Genomic DNA, 12,979 nt, shown 5'->3' on the forward strand with positions numbered 1-12,979 from the left:
AAAAATAAGGATTGATGAGATGAGGAGCAGGTGGATGAAGAAATACTGAAATATGATTAAAATCCAACTTTCCAAGTTGTTCCAGCCAACACTGAGATTAGTAATGCCATGGATAGGAAGCATCTTTCTCTCTTCCGTGGGAAAGAGTAGGTCTTAGGAAGTTGCTTTTATAGAAAAGACTTCTATGTTGAGATCACTGTCCAGCAGAAGCAAGCTGAACTCAACAATACTTCTATTGAATGTGGAACCTGAAAATTATTAACCTGCCTCACACTATTACCTGAAAGTCTCTGCCTTCTAACACAAGTGGGCTTTCTATCATACCTTTGAATTCCTGTACAGTTTATTTGCACCTCATTCACAGAATATATTATAAGGTGCTCTTTATTATAATTATTTCAGGCTGTATGTATCATATTCTCTTATTGATTATAAATTCAGTGGCATCTGGGAACCATATTTTCGTGCCTTTACAAGCCATCCTGAGCAAATCACTTTATCTTTCCATGTCTGAGTTTTTCCATATGGAAAGTATCTACAGTTCCTTCCTATCTTATAATATGAATCAAATATGAATAGCAAGCAAAGTTTCTTTTACATATTACTTTCCACTGAATTTTTATCTGTGGAATGGATGCACTTCACTGACTTTTATCCTTTGGTCTCTGGAGTGATTGATGGCTCAACCTGGATAGATGATGAATGCCTTGAGTGCAGGATGCTGACTTATTTTTGCATTTTTCAAGCCTAGCATAGTGCCTTTTTAGCATGCAGAAAACATCCAATAAGTGTCATCAAAATAAGAAAATAAGCAATAAAAGACTGCAACCCCAGTGTTATAATCCATCCCATCTACTAATAACCCTTATTTTCCTCTTGATGATCTAAACCAGCATATGAGGCAATAGCAATAAACAACAACTCTAAATACCAAGACGTACCTCCAGGTATTCCTGAACCACTTGCTCTGGAGTGTTTCCCAGGAACACGTAGAAGTCAAGAATGCCCCCAATTGTGCGGTAAGTGACTGCAGGAGCAGGCTGAAGAGCGACCTCTGAGAGAATTAAAGTGAGAGTTATTAGAATTGAGTATATACTTTTCTTGGGGGTATGAATAGCTGAGCCATCCAAAATAATCTCAGTAAAAATCACATATGTTCACTTTACAGTTCCTTCCTATCCTATAATGTGAATCAAATATGAATAGCAAGCAAAGTTTCTTTTACATATTACTTTCCACTGAATTTTTATCTGTGGAATGGATGGACTTCACTGACTTATATTGTTGAAATTTATTAATCTATCAAGTTAGTAAAATAGCAAGGAAGAATTAAGCTTTGTTTAAGAGAAGGAAAAATAAACTCTATTTTAATTTGACCATATAAAAATACAAACTTCTGGGTTTTGTGAGTGGCTCTGCTTGAAGAAAATGTTTTGAAAATCTTATTGGGTAAGTTTGACTATAATTAAAAATGTAAAAACAATCAAAATGCCTATTAATGCACCACTAATCCAGAACCCAGAGGGGAAGATTATGGGTAAATTAGGGGCAAACTATGAGAAACCGCCCTTAAAATGCAACCTGTAGCCTACAGTCAGACAGCATGGCACAAGTTGAAATCTGCAAGTTTTCTTGGAATGTGTCTATCAATGGTTGCTGTTATCTACAGAATATTAAAAGGAAACATTCCATAAAGGAAATCCCTGAAGCAGTTTCCAATGAAAATGGCTTTTAAGGATGAGCTGGATTTGTAGGTAGATTAAAATACTTTCAAGTCTCAGTTTCAATAGACATATCATTAAGATCAACATGTCTCTGTCAAACAGTGATCTCAACATACAGTCATTTTTATAAAAGCAGTGTCCTAAGACTTACTCCTACCCATGGAAGAGAGAAAGATGCTTCCTACCCATGGCATTACTGTTCATCAGAAAAACTCCAAAAGAGGAACCACTGGTGTCTTCAAGGCACAAGAAGAATGTATGTGCTCCATATAGGTTAATCATGCCCTGTCAGCAGGAAAGAGAGAGAGAAGTAATAGTATTATATGTTCAAAATGAGTACTCGCCCTACATTAAAACCAGAAGCCATGTGGACATGTGCTTGGTCAATACTTAATGCAGAGTGGTATTGTACCAAAAAGCTGTTGGAATGGCATCATCAACTAACAAATGGAGAAACAAAATATAGTATACCTGTACCATTTGTACCATTCACAGTGTAGGATGAAACACTGATACATGCTGCAAAATAATACTCCTCAAAAATGCTATGCTTAGTAAAATAGACACAAAGGACCATATTGCACGATTTTGTTGATATAAAATGTCTAGAAAAATTTTAAAAATCAAATCTGTAGACAGCAGATTAGGGATGGCCTGGGACTAGTGTGGATGCCAGGATAGGAACTGGGCTTGACTCTAAAAGGACATGAAGGATCCTGTAGGGGTGATGGAAATGTTCTAAAACTGGATCATGATGATTGTACAATTCAGTAAATGTGATAAAAATTACTAACTTGTACTTTGAATAGTTAAACTTTATGGAATATAAATTAAACCTCAATCAAGATTCTTTTATATAAAATTTGCTATGATCTATACCAAATTTTAATAGGATGAAATGGTGTTATGAGCCATTATGAATTTCTTATTAATGTCCAACTGTTTTTTAATCTTTCTAAAATAATGTGTAATTCTGAGGTAGTAACAATTAAAAAAAAGAGACTGAGGTACTGAATCTTGGCAGAGGGTGGTGATGAGAGCTGATATAAAAACAGATAATGTTTACATGTATAACTGTGCCATAAAAGGAATAATGTTGAGATTATAGTATGTATAAAGTTTTACAGACATTCTTTGTGTGATAATGTCACAAATCTTAGCCCCTCGTATGAGGCAATAGTACTAATAATGGTAAAAAGAAAAAGAAAGAAAACCAGTATGATTTGCTAAATAGAGAGGATCAATAGGACTACGAAGGCTGGATTTAAAATTATAGCCACGAAGGCTGATGGCATCAACACATGGAGAGAATACAGATTATATTTTTTTTTAATTTTGAAGCAAGAAAAAAAATAATGAGAAGAAAGAAAAGGGGAAAACAGAAGGAAAAAGAGAGATAGGGAAGGCTGGAAGGAGTGGGGAAAAGTCAGAGGAGGGAAGAAAAGGAGAGAGAGAAATAGGGAGAAAGGGAGGCCACGAGGGAGGGAAGGAGGGGGAAACGTGTGTAGGAAAGCACACATTTCATTTAATCTGTAACTATATAATTTAAGAATTTCATCCAGGCACGGAGGCGCATGCCTGTAATCTCAGTGACTTGGGAGGATAAAGCAGGAGGATCACAAGTTTGAGGCCAGCTCAGCAATTCAGCAAGGCCCTAAGCAATTTAGCAAACCCTGTCTCAAAATAAAAAGTCCTGGGAATGTGGCTCATTGGCTAAGCACCCTTGGGTTGAATCCCATGTACAAAAAAAAAAAAAAAAAAAAAACTGCAGCTGTAGAAAGTCAAATTTGGCGCAATGCTCAGGGTATCAGTGTACTTGACCAAACATTTGAGTGGATGTGTCAAGTGTCAACTACTGCTTTTTACTCTCTGTTCAGTTCAGTAAGAGTACTGCTTCCATTGCATCACATATGGGCAGATGGTCTGCAAGTTAATGAGCTACTTGCTGTGTTCATCTCTTGCAAATATAAACTGCAAAACATTCAGCCCAATCACCCTACGCCAAACTTCCATCTGCAAGCAGCTCTTGCCCAGACCTTAGAGCCACCATCAGCACAAGGGAGGCTTCAACACAACCTCCATTCACCACTGCTTCTCAGTATTGTCCAAGCTCTGGCACCTTATCAAGATAAATACAAAAAAAAAAAAAATGAGTGTTTAGAAAGTCTTTTATAGAGATTTAAGAGTAATTTTATGGCCAGGCCCAGTATCACATGCCTGTAATCGCAGCACCTTGGGAGGCTGAGACAGGAGGATCTTGAGTTCAAAGCCAAAGCAAGGCGCTAAGCAATTCATTGAAACCTTGTCTCTAAATACAACACAAAATAGGGCTGGGGGTGTGGCTCAGTGGTTGAGTGCCCCTGGGTTCAATCCCTGGCCCCCCTGCCCCCTAAAAAGAGTAATTTTGTGTCTGTTCAATTTAAAATTCAGGCTTATAATTTTTATATTTTTGGATATTTTTATTTCATTTTCCAAAAATACTTTAAATTGGGTTTTTACAAATGTGTTGCCCATGTTGGTTTAACAACAACAAAAGAAAAAGAAAGTAAACCTTCACTCCAGGTAACTTGAGAAACCCTATTCTAGAATGACCCTTCTCCCACGTCACTATGGGTGTGATTCTCCAGGGATCTTATTAACATGCCAATTCAGATTCAATGGGTCTCCTGGTCTTTATGGCCTGAAGCTCTACATTTCAAACAACCTGCAAGGTGATGCCAACACTATTGTGCCTGGAACACACCTTCACTAGCAACACAGAAGCTGTCAAAAGAGACTTTTTTTTATTCACAAGGTCCTACTAAGAATGGCCCCTGCTGAAGTTCTTCTTTAGATATTAAAATTTTTAAAGCTAGGCAGTTACAAAGGTATTTTTCCTTATAGGGTGAGCTCTAATACAATCATTAAATTGCATTTTCCATTAAAAGTAAAATTTTTAATTGCAGTAATTTCTAATAGTGTCTTTATAACCTCACGAACAGGTATTCCTCAACACAAACACGTCTAAACTGAACAAGACAAGATATAGCTGTCTCTGTAGACCATTTTTAGGGGAGGAAGGAGAACATCCCTGACTGTAAGCAATGACCAGGCAGAAGGGGACCTCACCGCAGTGGGGGCGGCATCCCGGGTAAAGATGGGCCAGGTCTTCCAGGCCATGTCGTGGCGGTACTGTTGATGCACGTGCTCCCCCAGCCCATACACATTGGTGCTGGGAAGTCGGAAAGACAGCTGCAGGAACTGCTGGGCAAACTGGAGGGGCCCAATGCTTGTGTCCAACCTAGGCCATACAGGGAAAGTGAGATTCGCTGAAGCTCTCGCTTCTCTCTGCCAAGAAGCTATTTGTTCCTTTCCACATACACTCAGAGATCAGTTGCTTTAAGCATTATCAACTCCCATGCTACCTTGAAGACCTTTCTAGAGCATTTCTAGTTCTTTGAATCTAATGGAACATAGTGATGGGACACCAGGGCTCAGGTTGGACGATTGGGCAAAGAGAAGAAATGTGACCTTACATTTCTGTGTACCTGCTGCATGACAGACGCTACTCTGGATACTTTATAAATATTATCTCATGGCCCTTAGCAAAAGTGGATATTTTGATCTTCTTTGTGAATAAGGAAACTGATGCTGACGAGATTTTCTGCCTTCTGTCAGATGGCTGACTGGTTTTCCAGTGCAAGGATTTGAATACAAGTTTTACTGACATTGGTTCTTAAATTTTCTCCAGTATAGCTGTGATGTATCCTCAAAATGTTGGTAGGCGCTTGATAATGAGATTCACAGGAAATAATACTTTGGAATGATAAACAATGAAGTTCAAGTTCCAGTATGAATAATGATCCAAAATAATAAAATTCCCTATTTCATAATACAAGTAAACCATAAGCATATATATAATATATTTATATATCATGTAACTCAACACACTAATACATTGTATTTTAGTATTCTTTGCTCTATGGTCATGATAGATTTCCATTCTTAATTAGTTATAGTAAGTAATTCTGCAGATTTTTGAAGTTCAAGCATGTTTTTAGGCCATAGTCATTTTACTATGTCAAAATAATTGATATTGGGTCACTATATTCAAAGATGTACAAAGAGTATCAAAAAAGCTCACAGGACTCTTTTGTTGTTCTTCCTCATTATTCTGATGCTAAAGGGATTATCAGTGACTTCTACATGGTAGCTCAAACTGGAGATATCAGCAGTGTCATTAAGTAAATTGATGTTTTCAGAAGAGACTTCATAGCGGATCGCATTGAAATCAGTTATCTGTCAGAAGAAAAACAGAAAGGACAGTTCAAGGTAAGACTACTTCCTTGTAGAACTACAGAAGATATTGCCTCTCAAACAGCTCTCCATGAGAATAGCCTCTAACTCCTGACTCTATGGTTCCTGGTTTGTGAGAAGAAATCACCCAATCACACATGCCCTGTCAAATAAAATTTAGCCTTCACACCCCATGCAAAGATTCCTACAGAGAGGAATGGAGGTGCCTTCTGTCTCTGCACCTTGCATGGTGTGTGATGAGGAAGGGAGTGGACCCAGGGTGGAGCACTGCTTTCTTCAGGAATGTGTTCAATGGTAACTCCCAAACCAACCTTAAAACGAAAACGATTGGCTGTCTGAAATTCAGCTGTGAGGAGGGCATTGGTGACATCATCTCCAAACAGAGATGGGGATGACAACTTTCTCAACTGGGCAGTAAACCCTAGGGTTGGAAATGAAGAGCAAGAAAGAGGCTTTTAGCTTTTATGTTTTGCAGTTATCTGGACCATAAAGAGTTGTTCCCTGGGGCCACATCAGGACAGTGCTTACCTGTGCTTGTATTTGTTTGGGACCTGATGACTTCATAGCCCCAGTTTCTGGGGAAGAAGCACCTAGGGACATTGGTCTCTGCTGCAGAATTCCAGCAGCATTTATATTGCCATCTGCAAGTATCCTGTAAAAATAACAAAGAGTTGGCATTATAAAAAAATGAAAGAATGAGAGTAATATTTGCCTATTCATTTATAAAACTTCTTATTCTAAAGAGAATGTAATATACATCATAATTACATTCATTCACTTATTTATTCTTTATTCATTTATACAGTATCCAATGTTGATTTCTCCTAGACAAGAAACTCTTACCAGATAAATAAGATTAAAAGTTTGTGCCTCCAGAAAACTTACAGTCTAGTGGTAACTCAAGACAATTAAAAATAGCAATGAGTTGAGTGTTCCAATAGGGTTTGCTTAGGAGCTGAGCAGTAGGCTGAGAGTAGAGTGGGAATGGCTTATCAATAGTACAAAGGTAAATCCAGTCCTACACCACCAGAAGGAGTTAGACAGGCGAAGAGCAGAGTGGTACTCCAAGCAGCGAAAGCAGAAATGCATGATAGATGGAAAACCCACAAATATATTGTACCAAGAACATTGAGTAAGAACAGTGAGTACAGGAAGATCAAGGGTAGCTAGCACACTAAACTATCAGCCTAATTCCAGGAAGAGGATTTGGAGACAGAAAACATTTTAAGAACTTCCCTGCTATATTCTGTCCATAAATATAATGTCTGAATCTTTCTCAGTAAAGGAATGTATTCAGTTTAGATTGTTTTATTTTTTTAAAAAAAAGAGTATGTCACAACACTATTCATTTGAAAAAGGTAAACCTACACATATTTTAAATGCCAACATCTGAATTGCTCTGAAAGGCCATGATACAAATATAATTTCAATCAACACTTCACACTATTATGAAAAAGCAATCATGTTATAACCATAAAATCATTTTAAGTACTTATTAATTCTCCATACATAACACTGGTATTTTTGCCTCATTCTTTTCAGTTAAAAAAATGGCTGAGGATATCAATGGAGACAAAATTTAGGGTTGGATAACTGATTTCCCTAAGACTGAGACAGACGGAACACCTTAGCCACCCAGAAACTGAAGTCTGTAAAGTACAAAAGGTTAGTTTCATTGCCATAAATTGTTTCAAGGTCTATAAACCTCATAAAAAGCAATGAACACTCAGATAATATTTTGTGTATAACCTGCTCTAATATCCTTCTGTCAGTCCCAGACACCAAAGGTCAAACCATGGGGACAATTATTTTCCAATCCTTCAAACTCCATATTTCTTCCCCATTTATATCACTCTCTTTCTTTTTAATTTCCATGGACACGGCATCAAGAGACTGTCATAAATTCATGCCTGCCCTACTGTGTTAGCTCAAAAGTCTCCTTGTCTCTCTATTATTGCCTTAACACCAAATATTCCCAAAGAATATTCTCCAGCTGTCTTCCAAATAGAGGTCATGTTATATTTCAATCAGATATCATTGACTAATAGAATTTAACAATTGGAAATTGACTTGGAATTATAGAGTCCAACTTCTTTCTGATGCAAGCATTTCTTCAGGAGAGTCTCTGATAGATCCTGAAGCTATGTGAATGATGGATTGCCAACTTCTAGAATCAGGAAAGCCCACTTTTGTATTTAGTATTTTACTACAATGATATTTCTTATGTTTAGATAACAGCCTCTGGAAGTTTCTTTCTTTTTTTAGTGGAAGTTTCATTTTTTAAAACCCACAATGGTGACTTTTAGATACTATCTCAAATCATATTAGAGTTTGAGAAAGAAAAACAAAATTTGGTGCTATGAGATAAGGAAGAAAAGGGAAATACATTGGCAAAAACACTGAAATTGTTATCATTCACAGGTAACAGTACTATTTCAAAAATCATTAAAAAGATATGACATACCAATAAAGATAATTCATAAGCAAATTTAAGATTTCAGGTTTCAAGATGAATATTCAAAAAATTAATTTAAAATCTAAACATAAACTACAGATAAACAGAAATTTTAATTTAAAAATAGCATTTAATAGAATTAAATATTAAATTGTTAAAAAATATGAAAGCAAAGTGAAAGATGTCTAAACCAAAAATTTCAAAATTAACACTCTGAATAAATTGAAAGCTATATCAAATTTTTGGATTTTACTATTCACTTTGGTAAAAATTGCAATTCTTCCATATATGGAATCACAATCAAATTATTTTGTGATAAAATTGACAAGCTGATCCTAAAATGTATTCAGAAGTTTAAAGGCCAGAGAATGGGACAGGCACTATTGAAGAAAAATAGAAATGATTTGGAGGACTTATAAGACCACACATCAAGAGCTATTACAAAGTTTTAATAACTAAGGCAGTGTTGTATTGGCCAAAGCACAATCAACAAATTAGCAAAGTGAATTCCAGAAGCAAGTCTACATATATAAACATATAATTTACAGAAAGATGTTACTACAATGAAAAAGAGAAGGTATGGCAGTCATTTTAGTAATTGGTGATGGATCTGTTAAAAATTCAAGAGGGCTGGGGTTGTGGCTCAGGGGCAGAGTGCTTGCCTCGCACATGTGAGGAACTGGGTTCCATCTTCAGCACCACGTAAAAAATAAGTAAACAAAATAAAGATATTGCATCCATCTATAACTAATAAATAAAAATATATATTTAAAAAGAATTCAAGAAGACATTTTTTCTGGACTCTTATCTGACATACACATACACACACACATACACAAACACATACACAAATGCTAGATTGATTAAAGATCTAAATTTGAAAAAAAATACAATAATAATGTTCTTAGAGGAAAAACAGAAAGATGTTTTCCTGACTCTCTTTGAAGCAGGAAGGAATTTTTAAATAGAATATGAAATGTACTGGCCACTGAAAAATTGACAAAATGGACTACATTAAAATTAGGAACCATTTTTTCATCAAATATTGACCATTAAGAGAGTTAAAAGACAACCCACAGAATAAAATTAGGTATATGTCTTTAAAAACAAAAGATTTGTGTCCACAGTACATAAATAACTACAGAGCATAAGCAAAAGAGGAATACCCAGTAAAAAAAAAAAACCTGGACAAAAAATTGAAACATTACAATACGATCATCCAACTATTCAATAAGCCTAAGAAAAGATGATTAATTTCATTAATCATGAAGAATGTGAAAATTATAACTACAGAATTGTTACATTGATGAAGGAGAAAAACATCAAGAGTTGTTAGGACACGTAGTAACTGAACTCTTACATACTGTTACAGGAAATGTAAATTGTCATAGATATTTTGAAAAGCTATTTTGCAATATCAACTAAACCTAAACATGTAGTTATCCCTATGAATGGAAAATTCCATTTCTTGGTATAGAACCAATGAAATCCTTCCACATATTCACCAAAAGACACATAATATACTGTTCATTGCAGCACTATTAAAATGTTTCTCATATGCAAACTCACAAATGCCTATCAAAAGTAGACAGTATAAAAATATTGGGGTGTATTCACACAATGGAATACCATATAGCAAAAGGCATGAAAGATCTTTAACTTCTCCCAACAACAGGATGAATCTCATAAAAATAATGTTGAGCTTAAGATTTATTTAGTTCAACTCCAAATGTATAAATTTGAAAACAGATGAAGTATATAGTTTTCCATAAAAATATTAATAGTGCTACTATGAACATTCTAGTATATGTCAGTAGGAGAATGGTTAAAAGACTGTGGTATACTCATTCAATGGAACATCCATCAACAACACAAATCATCTAATACTGTATATGTAACACTATTGACAAATCTGAAAACCATGCTGGGTGAGATTTTACAAAGTATGATTTCATTTATATAAAGTTATGCAACAAGCAAAACAAAGAAAGCTATAGTGGAGATGGAGGGAATACAAGGGGAAGTAACTACTGAGGAATATCATGAGAGAACTTTCTGTGGTGATGGTAACATCCCACATCTTGACAGATATTTGGGTTACAGGGGTGTAGTCAATGTCTCAACAAGTTGTCCTAAAAGTGTGTGAACTGTAAAACTCTTCATATTTGCATTGTATATAAATTTAATATCTAAAGACAAAAATCATAATCAAACATTCAGCTCTTGCTAAAGCTATGTGTGATGAGAAGTTTATAGAAACATGAAATGGCTTCTGGAATTTACTTTCAAATGCATTAAAAATAAGATCATTGATGGATAAAGTATAAGACATACTAATATAGATGTAAAAACAAAGCAAAATATTAAGGGTGGCATGTAAGTGGGAAATTCTTTCCTTTTTTCTGTATGTTTGAAAATTTAAATATTAGATTACTGGAAAGAAAATCCATTTTTCACTTCCTAAAGGAACTATTAAAAATAGGACTCCTAATAAAAATAAAGCAATTGTCCTAAGTTAGCAGCCAACATCATGCTCTATATTTTATATGTAAAAAATTTCCATTGAATTCAAGCATAAATAAAGGTTGCTAACCATCAGCACTTAATTTATATTACTCTGGAAGAACTGGAATGTGCAGCTGGACATGTGAATGATGAGACATAAGCATTAATACAAAGCAAAATCATTATTTTTCTGGGATATAATTGTAAAACTAATAAAGAACTACAAAATTCTTTTTCTAGAAACAATGAAAATATTCAGTTGGTCAATTATATAATAAATATAATAGAAATATGTAAAAATGATTTAAAAATATTTAAATTTAAAGTAATACACATAAAATAACTATTAGTAAGAAAGGAAGTATTATAATAAAAGAAGCTTTGGTTAGAAAATATAATAAATTATATTTACACTAGAAGCTAAAAATATGAAATACATAAGGAAAAGTTCATTATTCATATGAAAGAAAATTTAGAGAAACATAAAATTCAATTAAGGCATACATATGTATATGTCCATATTCATATATTTATTAATATATATGGATATATTAGATATATAATCGAAATGGAGAGATGTTCTGTTTTTAGAATAGGAAGAATCAAAACCATTAAGCTGTCAATATTATTTAATTTAACCCCCCCAATTCAGTGTGGTTTTAATTAATAATGTTATAGGATGTTCTGGGATATAGAAAGTAGAAAACAGAGTAAAGAAATAAAATCTAAATATATAAGGCCTTCTTGACAAAGTCACGTTTCAACTAAGCAGGGTTCAGAGTTGATATTGTCATGGAAGCCACACACGTTCACTGGCACCTCTGTTGCCAGTGTCACCGTGCCAGAAGGCTCTTGTTAAAACAGTTCACCTAGTTCTAGAAGTGGCTCCATGGTCCATATGTGGTTGATAGTCTCATTCTCAAGGAGTATGTAGGCTAGCCCACCAACATTTAACCTTTACACCAGAGTGTACATTGGATCCACACTTACAAAGCACTTAACATTGGTAAATTCCCTCCACTTTGGGTTTTGGATTTTATCTCCTCCAATACTTCTCTTTTCTCTATTCTGCTTTCCTCACTTCCTCAGTGTTCCTGTAGATATCATTAAGGCAAAAAAAGAAAGAACTCCAAGCAAATTGCAGACCCATAAGCCACTTCACACCACTCTCTCCACACTTAACATCTCTTAAATAAAACCCAATGGTCCCAGCAGGGACCTCATTTCTCTGACCTCTGTCACCGCCTGTCCAGGTGCGCAGTCTATCCTTTCTGACTGAGAGATCGCTGGGCACACTGGAATAAATGAAGAATCTGCACAGAAATTAAAGGACAAAAGTTGAATATTTGTAGTCTGCTCACAGCTCCAAGAGAGGTGGCATAATTACAAACTTTCAGTCAATTCTTCCGTCAATAACATCATTGGTAGCTGGTATCCTTACTTACATACAATGTTTAACAATTCTCCAAGTGCTAAAGATACTTGTCTTCTTTTTTTTCTATTGTTGTTGTTGGTTTGTTTGATTGTTAGATATATAATCATGTACCATGAAATTATCTGTTTTAAAGCATACAATTCAATAGTCTTTTAATATTTTACAAAGTCCTGCCACCAAAAAGCTCTATCTAATTATAGAACATGTTCATTGTCCTGGAGGAGTCACCCCATGAGGGATGGCTTTCCATGCCCCTTTTCTCCCAGTCCCTGGAAAACACTAGCCAATTCTCTCTCTGTGGATTTGCCTATTCTAAGAATTTCACACAAAGGAAATCATAAAGCAAGGGCCTTTTGTTCCTGGCTTCTTTCATTTGGTGTGATGTTCAGAGTTCTTCCATGTTATAGCAAATAGCAGTGTTTTATTTATTTTCACAAATAAATCATATTCCACTAAGTAGATATAACACATTTCATTTTGTTTCTCTACACATCAATTGATGTATATTTCTCTTGTTGTTTCCACTTTATATATATCAATTGATGTGTAGAGAAACAAAATGAA

General features: G+C 35.1%; 1 protein-coding gene across 1 annotated transcript in view; it reads right to left on the reverse strand.

The window, feature by feature from the left end:
- Mgam2 (maltase-glucoamylase 2 (putative)) overlaps positions 1 to 12,979 on the reverse strand; it is a 79,657-nt gene that overhangs the window by 63,403 nt on the left and 3,275 nt on the right. Inside the window, exons 2-8 of the mRNA XM_048786950.1 lie at positions 12,214 to 12,293; positions 6,549 to 6,672; positions 6,332 to 6,441; positions 5,848 to 6,002; positions 4,833 to 5,004; positions 1,910 to 2,009; positions 942 to 1,054 (exon numbers count right to left, since the gene is read on the reverse strand). Coding sequence (XP_048642907.1) covers positions 942 to 1,054; positions 1,910 to 2,009; positions 4,833 to 5,004; positions 5,848 to 6,002; positions 6,332 to 6,441; positions 6,549 to 6,672; positions 12,214 to 12,293 — 854 coding nt within the window. The remainder of the gene's footprint in view (positions 1 to 941; positions 1,055 to 1,909; positions 2,010 to 4,832; positions 5,005 to 5,847; positions 6,003 to 6,331; positions 6,442 to 6,548; positions 6,673 to 12,213; positions 12,294 to 12,979) is intronic.

This window comes from Marmota marmota, unplaced genomic scaffold, assembly GCF_001458135.2.
Source record: "Marmota marmota marmota unplaced genomic scaffold, marMar, whole genome shotgun sequence".
In the NCBI taxonomy this organism is placed as follows: Eukaryota; Metazoa; Chordata; class Mammalia; order Rodentia; family Sciuridae; genus Marmota; species Marmota marmota.